At 45.0% G+C, this 14,596-nt stretch overlaps 2 protein-coding genes across 15 annotated transcripts in view; both read left to right on the plus strand.

Annotated features, from left to right (window-relative positions):
• The window catches only part of MCOLN3 (mucolipin TRP cation channel 3), a 44,893-nt gene extending 41,519 nt beyond the window's left edge, over positions 1-3,374 (plus strand). For all 11 annotated transcript variants that reach the window (XM_049111734.1, XM_049111739.1, XM_049111738.1 and 8 more), the window contains 2 exons: positions 128-334; positions 2,211-3,374. In XM_049111734.1, coding sequence (XP_048967691.1) covers positions 128-334; positions 2,211-2,345 — 342 coding nt within the window. In that variant the 3' untranslated portion in view covers positions 2,346-3,374. The remainder of the gene's footprint in view (positions 1-127; positions 335-2,210) is intronic.
• Positions 3,375-6,583: 3,209 nt separating this feature from the next.
• The window catches only part of MCOLN2 (mucolipin TRP cation channel 2), a 51,452-nt gene continuing 43,439 nt past the window's right edge, over positions 6,584-14,596 (plus strand). The window contains exon 1 of one of the 4 annotated variants that reach the window (XM_025417802.3): positions 6,584-6,731. In XM_025417802.3, coding sequence (XP_025273587.1) covers positions 6,655-6,731 — 77 coding nt within the window. In that variant the 5' untranslated portion in view covers positions 6,584-6,654. The other 3 variants (XM_035717194.2, XM_035717193.2, XM_025417803.3) reach the window with 3 other exon arrangements.

The following is a 14,596-nucleotide window of genomic DNA, read 5'->3' on the forward strand; positions in this document are numbered from 1 at the left end:
GATTAACTACATAGTTTGCAGCAGCAACTTGAGATATCTGGTCCCATTATTTTATGATGTCATGAACAAAACCTCCACTGGAAAGCTACATGGAAAAAAGTGAACTTTTTCTCTTTTCCTTTTCTAGTTCCGTTCTCTGAACATGGTCTCTGAGTGCCTTTTCTCTCTGATAAATGGAGATGATATGTTTGCCACATTTGCAAAAATGCAACAAAAAAGTTACTTGGTCTGGCTGTTTAGCAGAATTTATCTCTACTCATTCATCAGCCTCTTTATATATATGATTTTAAGTCTTTTCATCGCACTGATCACTGATACGTATGAAACAATTAAGGTAAGTTCATAAAGAGCCGTAAGTAGCAGCATTTTCCCAGAACTTGTAGAATGGCAATAAAATAGGGTACCTAGAGGGAAGAGAACTGATAGAATGTTCATTTTTTCAGGGTAGAAAAGAAAGACTTCAATTTTATTTTTTTTAAATATTTTATTTATTTATTCATGAGAAACACAGAGACAGAGGCAGAGGGAGAAGCAGGCTCCATGCAGGGAGTCCAATGTGGGACTCGAACCTGGATCATGGGATCAGGACCTGAGCCCAAGGCAGATGCTCAACCGCTGAGTTATCCAGGCGTCCCAGACTTCAATTTTAGATACTGAGACACAGAAATGAAGAATTAGAATTTGTAGAATGTTGAGAGTTTTGTCTCTCAACAAGTAAGATTTTTCAAACAAACTTCTAAAATTTTATTAGAATTATAAAGACCAGGGGTGCCTTGCTGACTCAGTCAGGAAAGCATGCGACTCTTGATCTTAGGGTCATGAGTTTAAGCCCATGTTGGGTGTAGAGATTACTTAAAACTTAAAAAAAAAAAAAAAAAAAAAAAAGACTTCTAAAAATCAGTAGGCATCGGGTGAACAAAATATATGGCATTTCAAAATTTTATTTTTTAAATCTAATTTTCATAGAGAAAAATTGAACTCTTAGTTTGGAGCATGCTATGACTGAACCCATACTCTTTGCAAGGCCCTGTCTGGGACCATCCCAGAGGCCTGGTCTCTAGAAGAGTGAAGGGATTGATATATCATGTACTAGCCGGGTATGCTTTATACATGTCAGAAACATGATTTGAAAAACTGTCACTTAGATGGGATATTTTAAAACTCAGTTTGAGCCCTTTGAAATATGGAAAGGCAGGGTAAATATCCATATATATTTAAATTTCTAATAACTTTATGCTATTAGGTATACTATTAGCATAGACACTTCCACTTGCGGACTTTCTGGGTGAGAGGGCTGATGAAACATGATGTCATACAAATGGTCCTAGGGACAAAGTGAAGGTTGGCAGAAGTTGATGGGTTATGAGTTGATAATTATGAATACCTTGCTTATGAAGCGAGGACCATGACTTCATTTTTACTGAATTAGAGGGCTCCCTGTGTGGAGCCTGCTTCTCCCTCAGCCTGTGTCTCTCTCTGTGTCTCTCATGAATAAATAAATAAATAAAAGCTTTACTGAATTAGATTTTTAGAACCAACCGTCCTCAGTACTTGCTTGGCAGATGTGTGCTTAGAGTCACCAAAGCCACTGGGAAAGGTTGTAGTACCTGTCCAGATCCCTCCCCACTGTGCTCTAAAAATTCACTGCCTTTAGCTTTGCATGCAGAGAACTACATGTTATTTAAGGGTGATATCTTAGGTCTCAAAGAATAGTAATATGAGTCGACATGTTTTGATGATACAAGTCTGAGACTCACTGTTTAGTTGTTTACCTCTTTCCATGAGCTCAGAGCACCTGTCAGGTGGGCAAGTGATGGCAGATCCTCTCTGGTCAGGGCATGTTCTAGAGATCTTAGACCCCCAAAGTGATGCTAATACAGGCCCTTAAATACACCTGTCTGTCTGAAAGGGAGACTTCAAAATGATGTGCAGGCTGGATTCCAGCTGGATTTCTGAGCTGGAAAGACAGCTGAGACTCATTTTGGGTTGAACCAGACCCACAAAAGAGCCTCTGAGGACACTGCAGAATTCTAGACCCACTTTTCCTTAGCTAGACCTAAGAATGGCTCTAGAGGCAATATCTCCCTGAAAATACTTGGCAGTGACTGAACTATCCCCCTATCCCTTGCCAAATATTGAATTTGGAATAAAACTGTTTTCAAGGGACTTATTCATGAGAGCATTTTTATCCCCCTTATTCTTCCATGTAGCATTACCAACAAGATGGCTTTCCAGAGACTGAACTTCGTACATTTATATCAGAGTGCAAAGATCTACCCAATTCTGGAAAATACAGATTAGAAGATGACACTCCAATATCTATATTCTGCTGTTGTAAAAAGTAGCCATCAGATTAATCTGTGCTCTGGAGGGAAATATACAATATAGCTGAGTTGGGAAGCTATATGGATATTTTAAGATCAGGTGTTGTATGTTTAAAGACCATTACTTTGAGCAACTGATAGCTGTAATTGATCAAGAACTATTTATACTCTTAAAAGCAACGTTTAATGTCTTTTGCAGCTTTATGTTGGATTTTTTTTAAACTAGCTTTGATGAGAGAAGCTATTGGATTCTTATATCTTGTTTATTTTGCCATAGTTTTAGGATATGTTCTCCATCCCCTTCTTCAGCTCCTATCCTCTTGCGTCTAGCTATCCTGACTGGGTTGATTGTATCATCAGGGGAGAACAATGCCTGGTCTGACTTCACACAATTCACCAACCCTGATCTTGACCACTCTCTGGGGTTCGTCTCTGAGAGAGAGGGGGGATGTGGTTGCTGTGTATCAGTAATCATTGTATTTTAAAATCTTCTCTTAAAGGGCAGAGTAAGAAAGAGACAACTATTACCAGCAAACAGTCTAAGATTTGGTCCTGAAGGGCAACTGTTACGCGATGCCGCTTTTAGTTCCAGAAAGGATCAAGTTTTTTAGTATTCATGTATAAGTTTTCTCTCCTTCAGTGTTAAAATACGGAGTTAAAGAGTACCCTATATATGTATAAAAATTAGAGTGCATACCAAAGGCATATTCAGTTCTACAGGGATTATTTTAGTGTTTGCATGGCCTTGCAAAAACTCTCTGATGTACTGTGCCCCTCACAGCACATTCAATCTCACAGAAGAGTGTTTTAGGATCAGGAACTGTGATTTTGGGGGAGAGGTTCGAAAACTCACATTAAAAACATTTTGAAAAACAATACTGCTCAAACGTAAAAATAAATGGGAAATATATGCCTTCAAAAGACACAGAAACAAAGTCTCCACCCCTGGATACTGCTGATTAGAATTTCAGGGATTTTTACAACATGTATCTTTGTTTTGTGTGCAAAACATGAATTCAATGGTGTGCAATAAAGGTTTTCTCAAAGCAATCTTTTTTTTTTTTTTATAAAGGAAACTGGTTTGTTAATTTTTTGTTTTAAAGGTTAAATGAATATAGCTTTGAGACACTGAAGTCTTATTATTTAACAGAAAGTCAATCATAAAAATGACTCCCAATGCTGAAATGTGAGGTTTTACAATGAGTATAAGCTGGTGTTTCATTTGCACATTGAAATTTGAGATACTTGGAGTTCTCCATTGTAACTACTACTCCCTCTACAGTGTTTATCTTTTTATTTAAATTCAATTAATTAACATATAATGTATTACTAGTTTCAGAGGTAGAGTTCAGTGATTCATCAGTCTTATATAATACCCAGTGCTCATTACATCACTGGCCCTCCTTAATGTCCATCACCCGGTTACCCTACCCCTTCCCCTCCAGCATCCCTCAGTTTGTTTCCTATGATTAAGAGTCTCTTATGATTTGTCTCCCTCTCTGATTTCATCTTGTTTTATTTTTTCCTCTCTTCCCCTATGATCTTCTGTTTTGTGTCTTAAGTTCCACATATAAGTGAGATAGTATGATAATTGTATTTCTCTGATTGACTTCTTTCACTTAGCATAATATCCTCTAGTTCCATCCATGTTGTTGCAAATGGCAAAATTTCTTTTTTTTTTTTAGATGGCTGAGTAGTACTCCATTGTGTGTGTGTGTGTGTGTGTGTGTGTGTGTGTGTGTGTGTATACCATATCCTCTTTATCCATTCATCTGCTAATGGACATCTGGGCTCTTTCCATAGTTTGGCTATGGTGGACATTGCTGCTATAAACATTGGGGTACAGGTACCCCTTCGAATCACTACATTTGTATCTTTGGGATACTCAGTAGTGCAATTTCTGGATGGCCTGGGTGTTTGATAAGTATTTACTTACTGTTGGGGTGCCTGGGTGGCTCAGTGGTTGAGCGTCTCCTTTGGCTTAGGTCCTGGGATTAAGTCCTGCATCAGGCTCCATTCAGGGATCCTGCTTCTCTCTCTGCCTCTGCTTCTCTCCCTGTGTCTCTCATTCATTCATTCATTCATTCATTCATTCATAAATAAATAAATAAATAAATAAATAAATCTATATAAAAAGAATTTACTTACTGTTTATTTTTAAAATAATACCTTGATACCAATCAATAATCTATCACCAATTACAGCTATTGATGTACATGTATCTCTTCTCCGCTTTGTGAAACTAGGAAACTTCTCCAGATTAGGAAAACAATTCAAGATCACTAACTGTTAATTATGTGTCTGTCTGTGTAGCAGCAGTGTGGTGAGAATAAAGGCTTTGGAAACTCAAAGACCTGAATAGAAATCTTGGATCTACTACAAATTGTGTGGATGACCTCAGGGCAGTAACCTAAACCTCTCTGAACTCATTTTCCACATTTCAAAAGGAGATGACAGTACACAGAGTGCTGAGTGTTCAATGAGATAACATGTAAATCAACCTTCCTACCTAGTGGGAACTCAAGGTTACTCCTGGCCCCTTGAAGTACGGGGCCCTCGCACGTGGTAAACAGTCTTAAAAAACGCACAGTTAACAATGAATTTTCTTTTTAACTACCCACTGATAAGTTATCCAGTAGAAATACTGAAGTTTTAGAAAACACTTACAATGAGTAGTTGGTTGATACAAAAAGAAGTTATCCCAGTTTACAGTCCCCTTCTAAAGGGATTGTTGTCCCTAGTAGAGTCCTAGCATTTTGAGGTTAATAGGGTAGTTCCTTCATGGCAGTTTTTCTTTGAATTAAAAAGGCTTGGAAATTCCTTAGTGTAAAAACTGTGTGTATACATATATACATATATATATATATACACATATATATGTACATATTTACACAATATACATAAAATATGTCTTGCTTTCCATATACTTCCTCTAACACTTTCCAATCAAGCCAATTCCGTGTCTTTTTCACGGAATCCACATCCTCCCCACAAGAAGAGCCCTGGACAGTTTCCTCTCCGCTTTCTAAAAAGGAACCTAACCAAACCACCCTTGCACCCACCTGTCACTGTGGGGACTGTACTATGCAAACGGGATCTTCCAAACCCGGGGTGTCCTCACCCAGTGGGCACCTCTAATGAAAAGGACTCTAAAATAAGGCATTTTTGCCTTAAAAGTGACTTTCAAAAGGTCAAGTATGTATATCTATTTACATCATTCTGTCCAATTACCTCAACCTGCAGACACATATTAAAATAATTACCCAGCAGGGTATCCTTTGAGCTAGCGAACTCCAGAAACCTTTTAAATGCTTGCTGAGCCAAATCGCCTGGAACTCGGGACTGGCGCTGCTACCGCGTGGAAAGAGAAACAGGACTCCGCACAAAAGAGGCTGTCGCCGGGTGCAGGCTGCCAAGTGAGCATCACCCGCAGCTGAACGTGACATGTGGGCACGTGCCGAGACCCTCCGCTCCAAGAATCCTGCCTGGGCTCCCGCAGGCGGGAGCTCTGGGAGGGAAGGGCAGGGGCTGCAGCAGGTGCACCGCGCTCCCCGCGCTGGGGCGGCTCCAGCTTCCCGGCTCCAGCCGGAGGCGAGGTCTGTTTTCTGGTCCTCGTGCGTCCAGAGCGCTTCACGTCTCTGAACCCTGACGCTTGTCACAGTTTTGTGATCCCACGCTCCAGAATGCAAACACGCTCCAGTGAACGAACTGATCCGGATGAACTTGCCGGGTCACGCGAAGTCCTGGGGGAGAGGACCGTGGGGGAGAGGACCGTGTCCTTCTTCTTTTCTTCTTCTCCTTTCTTCTTCTTTCTTTCTTCTTCTTTCTTCTTTTTTTTTTTAAGATTTTATTTATGAGAGAGAGAGAGAGGCAGGCTCCATGCAGGGAGCCCGACCTGGGACTCGATCCCCGGTCTCCAGGGTCACGCCCCGGGCTGAAGGCGGCGCTAAACCGCTGAGCTAAACCGGGGATCCCCGAGGGCCGGTGGCCACAGCCCCCAGCGCGGCCCTGTGCCCTGGATGCCTCAGAACGGAACCGGAGACAGGACTGCGCAGTGGTGGAGAAACCCCGGAGGGCGCCCGGCAGGAGCCCGCAGCGCAGCGAGCGCGCGGCCCCGCCGCCCGGGGGCAGCGTGGAGGGCGCCCCGCGCCGCCGGCTCCCTGGAGGCCGAGGCCGCTTCTCCGCAGCCAGACCTCGCGGCAGACACCCGGCGCCCCAGCTCCCGGCGCCCCCCAGAGCCGAGCGCAGGGGCCTGGGGCCGGCACGTCGGGGCCGAGGCGGGTACAGCCGTCCACCCTCCACGCCCCTCCTGGCGCTCGGGGCCCGCGGCATGCGCCCCGGCCTGGAGGCCCTGCACCTGCCGGCGTGGAGCGGAGCCTCCGGCCCGTCCTGGGGGCCCCGCGGCAGGTGGGTACCCCGGGGCGCTCGGCTCCGCCCCCGCCCCGGGCTGCTTGCCCCCCGGGGTCCTCCTCCGTCTCGCACGGCCCCGGGGCTCCGAGCGGCCCGCCCGAGGCGCTCCCCGCGCGCTCCCCAGTCCGAGGTGGCGGCTCGGGGCCCCCCCCCCCCCCCGCCCCCTCCCCTCCGCCCGGGTGCTCGGCCGCGCCCTGGCCCCGCTCCAGCCCCGAGCCCCGAGCCCCGGGCCAAAGCCGCGCAAGGTTTCGAAGGCGGAGCACGGCCCGGGAGCGGACGCCGGAGCCGCGGGGCCCAGGCCGACCCGGGAGGCGCCGACGCTCCCGAGAGACCCTGGTCCCGGGCCCCGCCTGCCGGTAACCGCCTGCGGCTGCCTACACGGGCTGGGCGTGGCCTCCCGGAACACCCGGGCCTCCCGCTCAGGTGCGGGGCTGCGGTGCGGTGCACCCCAGCTCCCCCGAGGATGCTGCGCGGCCCACCTGCTCCGGCTGCCGCCCGCTGCGCCGCCGGCCTGGGTGAGCGCGCTCCCCGGGGCTCCCCTCCCGCTCACGGAACACGGGGCGGCCCACACCTTCCTAGGGTGGCGTAGACACGGCACTATCCTAAGCGGACTTGGCGCCGGCAAGGAGAGCCACGGCCCAAGAGGAGGGCCTCCCTGATCTCTCTGGTGACTGTCCTGATAAGCATTTATTTCCAGGCAAGTGTGGCATACGTTTGTTTTAGACGTTGGAAAGGCCAGTTTTGGGTTAGAGGACGTAACTTTGGTACGACTTTCTTGGCAACTGGATACCTTGATGAATGTTGCACCCAGATGACCATCTCTCTTAATGCTGGATGCCTGGTTTTAATGGGGCAGATGAGCAGAAGCTGCGTATTTCTTCCATCTGCCTGAGCTCTAAGAGCTGGGGAGCAAATGGACTCTGGCTTTACCTAGTGTGCTCTGCTTGGACTGATGAACAGGCTTGTGCTTATGGCAGGTGTGGTGTATATAATCTTTGTATTTCTTAAATCTTTACTTAAAGCAGCATTTTTCTTCGCCTGTTTCCTTCAGGACTTAACCATTTGCGTCATATCCAGTGTCTCCAGAGGCTCCCACTCTTACAGCTCTGGACACATCCGCCGCTGCGCACACAAATAACTTTTGAAAGGATTCTGATTTGAAATGTGTGTGTGTGTGTGTGTGTGTGTGTCTGGTTGTGCAGTGCCAGCAGGAAACAGAAGGGGTCCTTAGAGAGGTGGGAGAGGTTGTCCGGATGTCAGGACAGGGCTTCTGATGTTTTATGTTGAAGGGACCAACCGACCACATTGTTCTCCGCAGGGGTGGGATGTGGGCTTCACATCATTTTAGGAACTGCTCACCGCCTCTCTGATGTGCTAACTAAACAGCCCAAGTTTGGGGGAATCCAGTAGCTTCTTCCTTTTGAGTCATCAGTCTCAAGATTTCAGCTCATTTTCCTCTTCATACTTTGAGTCGAACTCCCATTACTGTAAGCTTGCCCCTCTCCTGTAGCAAAGCTCCCATAAACCAGGTTCTGTGGTGTGGACCCTTTAAAAATACCTTTCCCACTCTTCCCCTGACTATTCCCATGCAGGGGTCAACTTAATGGTGCTGATTTTATTTAATCTCCTGCACTTAAAAATCGGTAAATCCTGATGAAGTGTTTGAGGAGGCCATGCTCTCTCCTAGCAAGGAGGAGCACATCAAAAGTGTGGTTTTTAACAAGAGAATAACAACTATAAAATGTCTTCATGAGCAGGGTAGGGAGACAGATTTCGAACAGAGTGGCAGAGGATAGAGAACTGAAAGTCAGCAATGGTCCTATTCACAAGCTGAGCTCTTCAGGCCCAGGCTCCGTTAGTGAAGTGAAACCCAGGATAAGACAATTCTCAAAACTTAGTGGGAAAACAGGTGATTTCTTGTGGCTACAATTTTCAAAGTAAAATTAGTTGCCAAAAGAAGCCCTTCTGGCCAGGAAAGTTAGAAGTGGGATTTTCCCTGAGGCTGGGTTGTTCTTAGCTGAGGCCAGGAGTCTGGGTTCCATGTGTCAGTTCTGCAGAATGAGATCACCCTTGGGGGAACTCTCACATCACGTGTTGTGGGCTTCATAGAGAAAAGACTTTTTATTTCCAGACTCCATTCTTTTTTACTCAACTGCAATATTCTTTTCAAGGTCAAATGTGTATTTTTTAATTTAATTTTATTTTTTTAAAAGATTTTATTTATTCATGAGAGACACACAGAGAGAGGCAGAGACACAGGCAGAGGGAGAAGCAGGCTCCATGCAGGGAGCCCGGCATAGGACTCGATCCTGGGTCTCCAGGATCAGGCCCTGGGCTATAGGCGGCGCTAAACCGCTGAGCCACCCGAGCTCAGGTCAAATGTTTAAAGCCAGGTTTTGGTTTGTGTACTTGTTTGTTTGCTTTGCCAATCGTCTGGGGGTGGGGGGTGGATTCTTTCCATTTTCCTTAGCCTGCCTCTTGCTGGGCTTTCTGTACTTGGGTCTCTGCCTTCTTTACCCCTGGTGTGATGAGACAGCTTTGGTGAGGCAGGGGTGCCCATAGGACTGTCCCCTCAGTTGGGGGATGGCTTCCTTTCTTCTCCTTTGAAGGTTGTCTTTTGGGATTTCCCCTTGAATACAGCTGGTGTTTCAGCCTAAAACATCTGTTAGGCAATAATTAGTGACTAGTGAAGTTAAAGATTCTGAAAAATTGTCCTTGCTATCATTCCAGAAGACCCATAGTCTAAGTGGTGAGCTTAAAAGAAAATCCTGTCACCTATAGCAACTAGAGGGAGTTTTTAGAGATAGGGTGAATCTAGGGATTCCCCAGCTAACACTGAGGTGGGCTTGACTGAAAATAAGGTAAACTCATTCAGTGGCTTGAGGAGAAATTGATTAATTATGGTTTTGTGACTTTTAATTTTACTTTTCCTTAGGTATGGTCATCAACATGACCCTGGTAAATTGGGCACTTCTTGAAATGTTACTGAAAGCAATGTGTAAGGAATGCTATAATTCCAGTCTTCTCCAGCTTTACTTTTTTAATTTAATTTAAATTTTTTTTAAGAGAGAGAGATTGAGAGAGAGAGAGAGAGAGAGAGAGAGAGGAGGGGCAGAGGGAGAGGGAGAGAGAATCTTAAGCAGGCTCCATGCCCAGAGTGGAGCCCAGTCTGGGGCTAGATCTCACAACCCTGAGATCATGACCTGAACCAAAAATCAACAGATACTTAACCAACTGAACCACCTGCGCACCCCCTCTTCTCCAGCTTTCACTGTTCTTGGAATCCTGTATTGCTGAGAAATGGAGTTTTGCTTTATTTCTCTCTGACCTAGAGAGCTGATTGGTCAGGATGTGTTTTCAAAGGGAGTGTGACTTTTTCAGAACAAGCACTTTTAGGATATGCAGCCCTGGTTCTGCTCTCCTGCTGGCCAGAAGCAGCAAAGTGGTGACAGGAGATGATTTTATAGGAACTGGGTGGCATGGTTCAGGCATCTCTAGGGAAATTCCTGAAAGTTGTAGCATGCACATCTTTTATCAGTAGCTCTAGTGAAAAATGAAAAGCTCTACAATCTGTCTTCTCAGTGCTTCTCAGGATTAGAATGAGCACATCATTTCTGTTCTGAGAGCTATGCTTAGAATGTAACTAGTTTCTCTCTCTGACTTTCTCTTCTTCTTCTTTTTTTTTTCCTCCTTGACTTCCTTTAATTGGGGCCTAACTACCCCAGAGCCTCAGCTGTCTGGATCTCCATCTGTCTCTCTCAACCTCTCTCTTTTTCTCTCTCCCCCTCCCCCTCTCTCCCTCCCTCCTCCTCTCCCACTCTCAGCAATTCAGCAAATCATGACAAAATCAGTTCATTGTAGAAATTGGAGTAGAAGAAAAAAATCCAGTGTGGGTTGTTGGGATTGTTCTAAAGTCTTCCATCTGCCAGATTGCCTTGTGACATTCCCCCCAGGCCAGCATGACCATTGCTGTAGAAATACTGAAGTTCAGGGGCACCTGGATGGCTCAGTGATTGAGTATCTGCCTTTGGCTCAGGTCACTATCTCCCTTCCGCACAAATGTTGGGCAGGGAAACATTGGATTACCTGATAGGGATTATTAGATCCTTTTGGACATAGCTTATTTTAACTTAAAATGATAACTCAAGAATCCATTTGTCAATCACCAAAAATCAAGAAAACGTGGAAAACTTAAAGAAGAAAATTCAGATTACATATAACACGATTTTAAGAGATTACCAAGATTTTTTTTTTCTGGTTTATGCACTTCCAGACTTTTAAGATGTTTGCATACAGATATTAATGTTGACATTTTTGGAAAGAGGAGGACTTGATCGATTGATGTGAGAATTGAGGAAAAGGAAGAATCAAAGTATGGCTCTGGAGCTCAAATTCCTACACTTTACTGCATATTAGAATCACCTGAAAAGCTTATCAGAAATCTTGATGCTCAGCTCATAACTGGGCACCAATTAAATCGGATTGTCTAGGGGCTGGAAGCCAGGCACTGGAAACTTTTTTTTTTTAAGATTTTATTTTTATTTATTCATGAGAGACACATACAGAGAGAGGCAGAGACACAGGCAGAGGGAGAACCAGGCTCCCTACAGGGAGCCTGGTGTGAGACTCTACCCCAGGATTACAACCTGAGCCAAAGGCAGATGCTCAACCACTCACCCACCCAGGTACTCGACACTGAAACCTTTTAAAAATCCCCAAGTGCTTCTACTGTGCAGCCAAGGTGGAGAATCACTGGTGGAGGGAGTGATTACAGCTGAAACATGTAGATAAATGTGTGCTATCCCTGCCTTGAGTAGTTGGGTGGAGAGAGGGGTGGGGAGCTGGTTGAGAAATTTATTAGACATGAGGGTGGAGTTTCAAGGAAGAGGTTGGATAAGGGAGTCTGTTCAAGAGAGAGATTTGCTGGAGTGGCAAATGTGAAAGTCCACATCATGTGGGTAGTATTTAAAGCCACAGGACTGGGCAAAGTCTTCTAGAAGGGAGGACTGAGGATGGAAGATCCCTCGGCTGTGTCCTGAGACACTCTGGCACCTGAAATTGGATGGAAGAGGAGCCAGCAAAGGAGACTGGGAAATGCCCAGTGAGGTAGGCAGAAAAACCAGGGAAGAGAGGTGTCCTAGAAGCAGAGAGAAGAGGTTGTCCGAGGAATGTAGTGGTCAGCTGTGTCAAATGCTGCCAAGCCACTAAACTGTAGCCTGAGAAGTCCCTATGGGAATCTGCTGCAGGACAGGGTTCACTCTGAGGGTCCCATTGGGGTGCAACATATGGAAACCAGACGTGTGCTCTAGAGAATCCGAAGCACAGATAGACTCTGAGGAAAGTAAATGTTGGATTTGTTCCATTAGATGGCTTTACTTGTTTTTTCCTTCTCATTTTGATAACATGACCATTTAGAAGTCTCCCGAATTTATGGACTAGGATGCTACTGTCTGCTAAATATCACACATCTCTAAGTGAAATTATTTCTGAAATACTAGTTTATTCAAACATAACGTCTTTTTCTGCATTCCTGATTATCTTACAGGCCATTACTCCTTAAGAAATACTTAATTCCAAAAAAAAAAAAAAAGAAATATTTAATTCCTGTATCAGGAAGAAATACCCGAGGGGGTCAGTAAATTGGATTCTTTGGGGGCAGGTTGTAATCTGAGGGTCCTTCGTTGCCTCATTCATACGATAAGGAGATGGGAACAGGTAATCTCTAAGGTAGAGGATGTCAAACTGGGTGCACATTAGAATAACCTGGGAGCTTTTTAAAAGCCCTGATGTCCAGGCTGCACCCACACTAAGGAGGCCAGAATCTCTGTAGGTGGAAGATGGGCTTCAGTGGTTTTCTAGCACTCGGCGGGCCTCAGTGTTCAGCCAAGTCTGTAGACAGTGGCCCTGCGATCCAGGCCAGAGCTTATATTGAATTATCCTATTCTTGGGTGTTAATATATTATATATATTCCCCACGCTCAACAAGTTAAGAATGGGGAGGAATGGATACTGGGTGGGCAACCAGCAGTGTCTCAAAATTTACCTTCCAGGCTTCCTGCCACAGGAAGGAATTGATGGAAACTCTCCATAAAAATGAGGGAGCAAAGGAATTCCAGGAGATGTGGAATCCAATTTGGGAAGCAGGTGAAGGCAATTCCCAAATCGATGGCCCCAAATAGGAATTAGGAAGCAGGTTGGATGGAGCCGGAGGATGAGGCTCCAGGAATGAGGCGAAGGAAGAGGTTGACAAGTTGCCCCACTTGTTTGACTGTATTGAACGGAGCTGGGAGGTTCAGCCAGTTTGCTGAGAGAGACCTGGTTGGTATGTTGAAAACTAAGCAAATAGGGAAAAAGGCAATTAACGCCCAAACCTTCTTTTTAGAAGAAACAATAAGAAAAAGTTGGGGGGGGGGGTGGTGGCACCTGGCTGGCTCAGTCAGGAGAGCATGCCACTCAATCTCAAGGTTGTTAGTTCAAACCCCATGTTGGGCATACAGCCTACTTTAATTTATAAATTCATATATGTATATATATAACTTTTTTTTAAAGATTTATTTATTTATGATAGAGAGAGAGAGACGGAGAGAGAGAGAGGCAGAGACACAGGCAGAGGGAGAAGCAGGCTCCATGCCAGGAGCCTGATGCAGGACTCGACCCCTGACTCCAGGATCGTGCCCTGGGCCAAAGGCAGGCGCCAAACTGCTGAGCCACCCAGGGATCCCCTATATATAACTTTTTAAAGACTTTATTTACTTATTTGACAGAGGAGAGCACAAACATGGGAGTGGCAGGCAAAGGGAGAGGGAGAAGCAGGCTCCCTGCTGAGCAGGGAGTCCCATGAGGGGCTCGATCCCAGAACCCAGGGATCATAACCCAACCCAAGCTGAAGGTGGACTGAGACACCAGGCACCCGGGCCTATTAAAAAAAAAAAAAAAAAAAGTAAAATCACAGTGTACTAGTGGCCTGTGAAAAGTATTTGCTATTTACTTAGTAAATTCTGAATGCTAATTATCCAGAAGTTTTATTAAAATTTTATTGAGATTATGAGTGGGGAGGTGAAATGTGTATGTTTGCTGATGGGGTTCCAGATATAAGAGCTAAAATCATCTTTTCCAGGGGAGGATATAAATTGGTAATATCTGAAAGAGGAATAAGTAGTGGGATGGCATTGTTTAGAAATACTAAAGTAAATATCTAAAGAAAACCATGAAAGAAGTTGCCTCTAAAGAGTGAAAATCAGATGTGGGCTTTGTTATAGTTCCTTTAAAATTATGTACATGATTAAGTGTGAGGAGAAAAAGATGACTTTGGGGACGTAGGTGGGACCAGGTGATGCAGAGCTCCGCAGATGAGAGTTCCCTGAAGCTCCCTGTCCTCTGGGGCTAGTAAGAGAGAATTTTGGATTAGGAAAACCCTTCTGTTCTAGCACCACTGCATCAGTACAAGATACCTAAGCAGTGCTATCTGGCGGGAGCTGGGGAAACAAACACCAATTTCTCCCAAGCTAAGGAGTTCATAATGTCAGTGGGGAGAACAAAAGAACAACCACATCTAAGGTGTGGTTGGAGCTCTGAAACACTAGAGAAGTAGTCCCAAACATGTTTGATAACTGACCGCATCAATTAAAAGAAGATCCACTGGCTCTGAATGTATATTTATGTATTATATGTAGAACTATATATACTATAAAACACATAAAATGCTTTATACTATAGATGGTGAAATACTTTTTTTTTAAGGGACGGAGGGGCAGAGGGAGAGAGAGAATCCTAAGCAGACTCAATGCCCAGCTCGAGCTCACAACCCTGAGATCATGACTTGAGCCAAAATCAAGAGCCGGATGCTTAACTGACATATTAAA

The sequence above is a fragment of the Canis lupus genome, chromosome 6, assembly GCF_003254725.2.
Source record: "Canis lupus dingo isolate Sandy chromosome 6, ASM325472v2, whole genome shotgun sequence".
Classification (NCBI taxonomy): domain Eukaryota; kingdom Metazoa; phylum Chordata; class Mammalia; order Carnivora; family Canidae; genus Canis; species Canis lupus.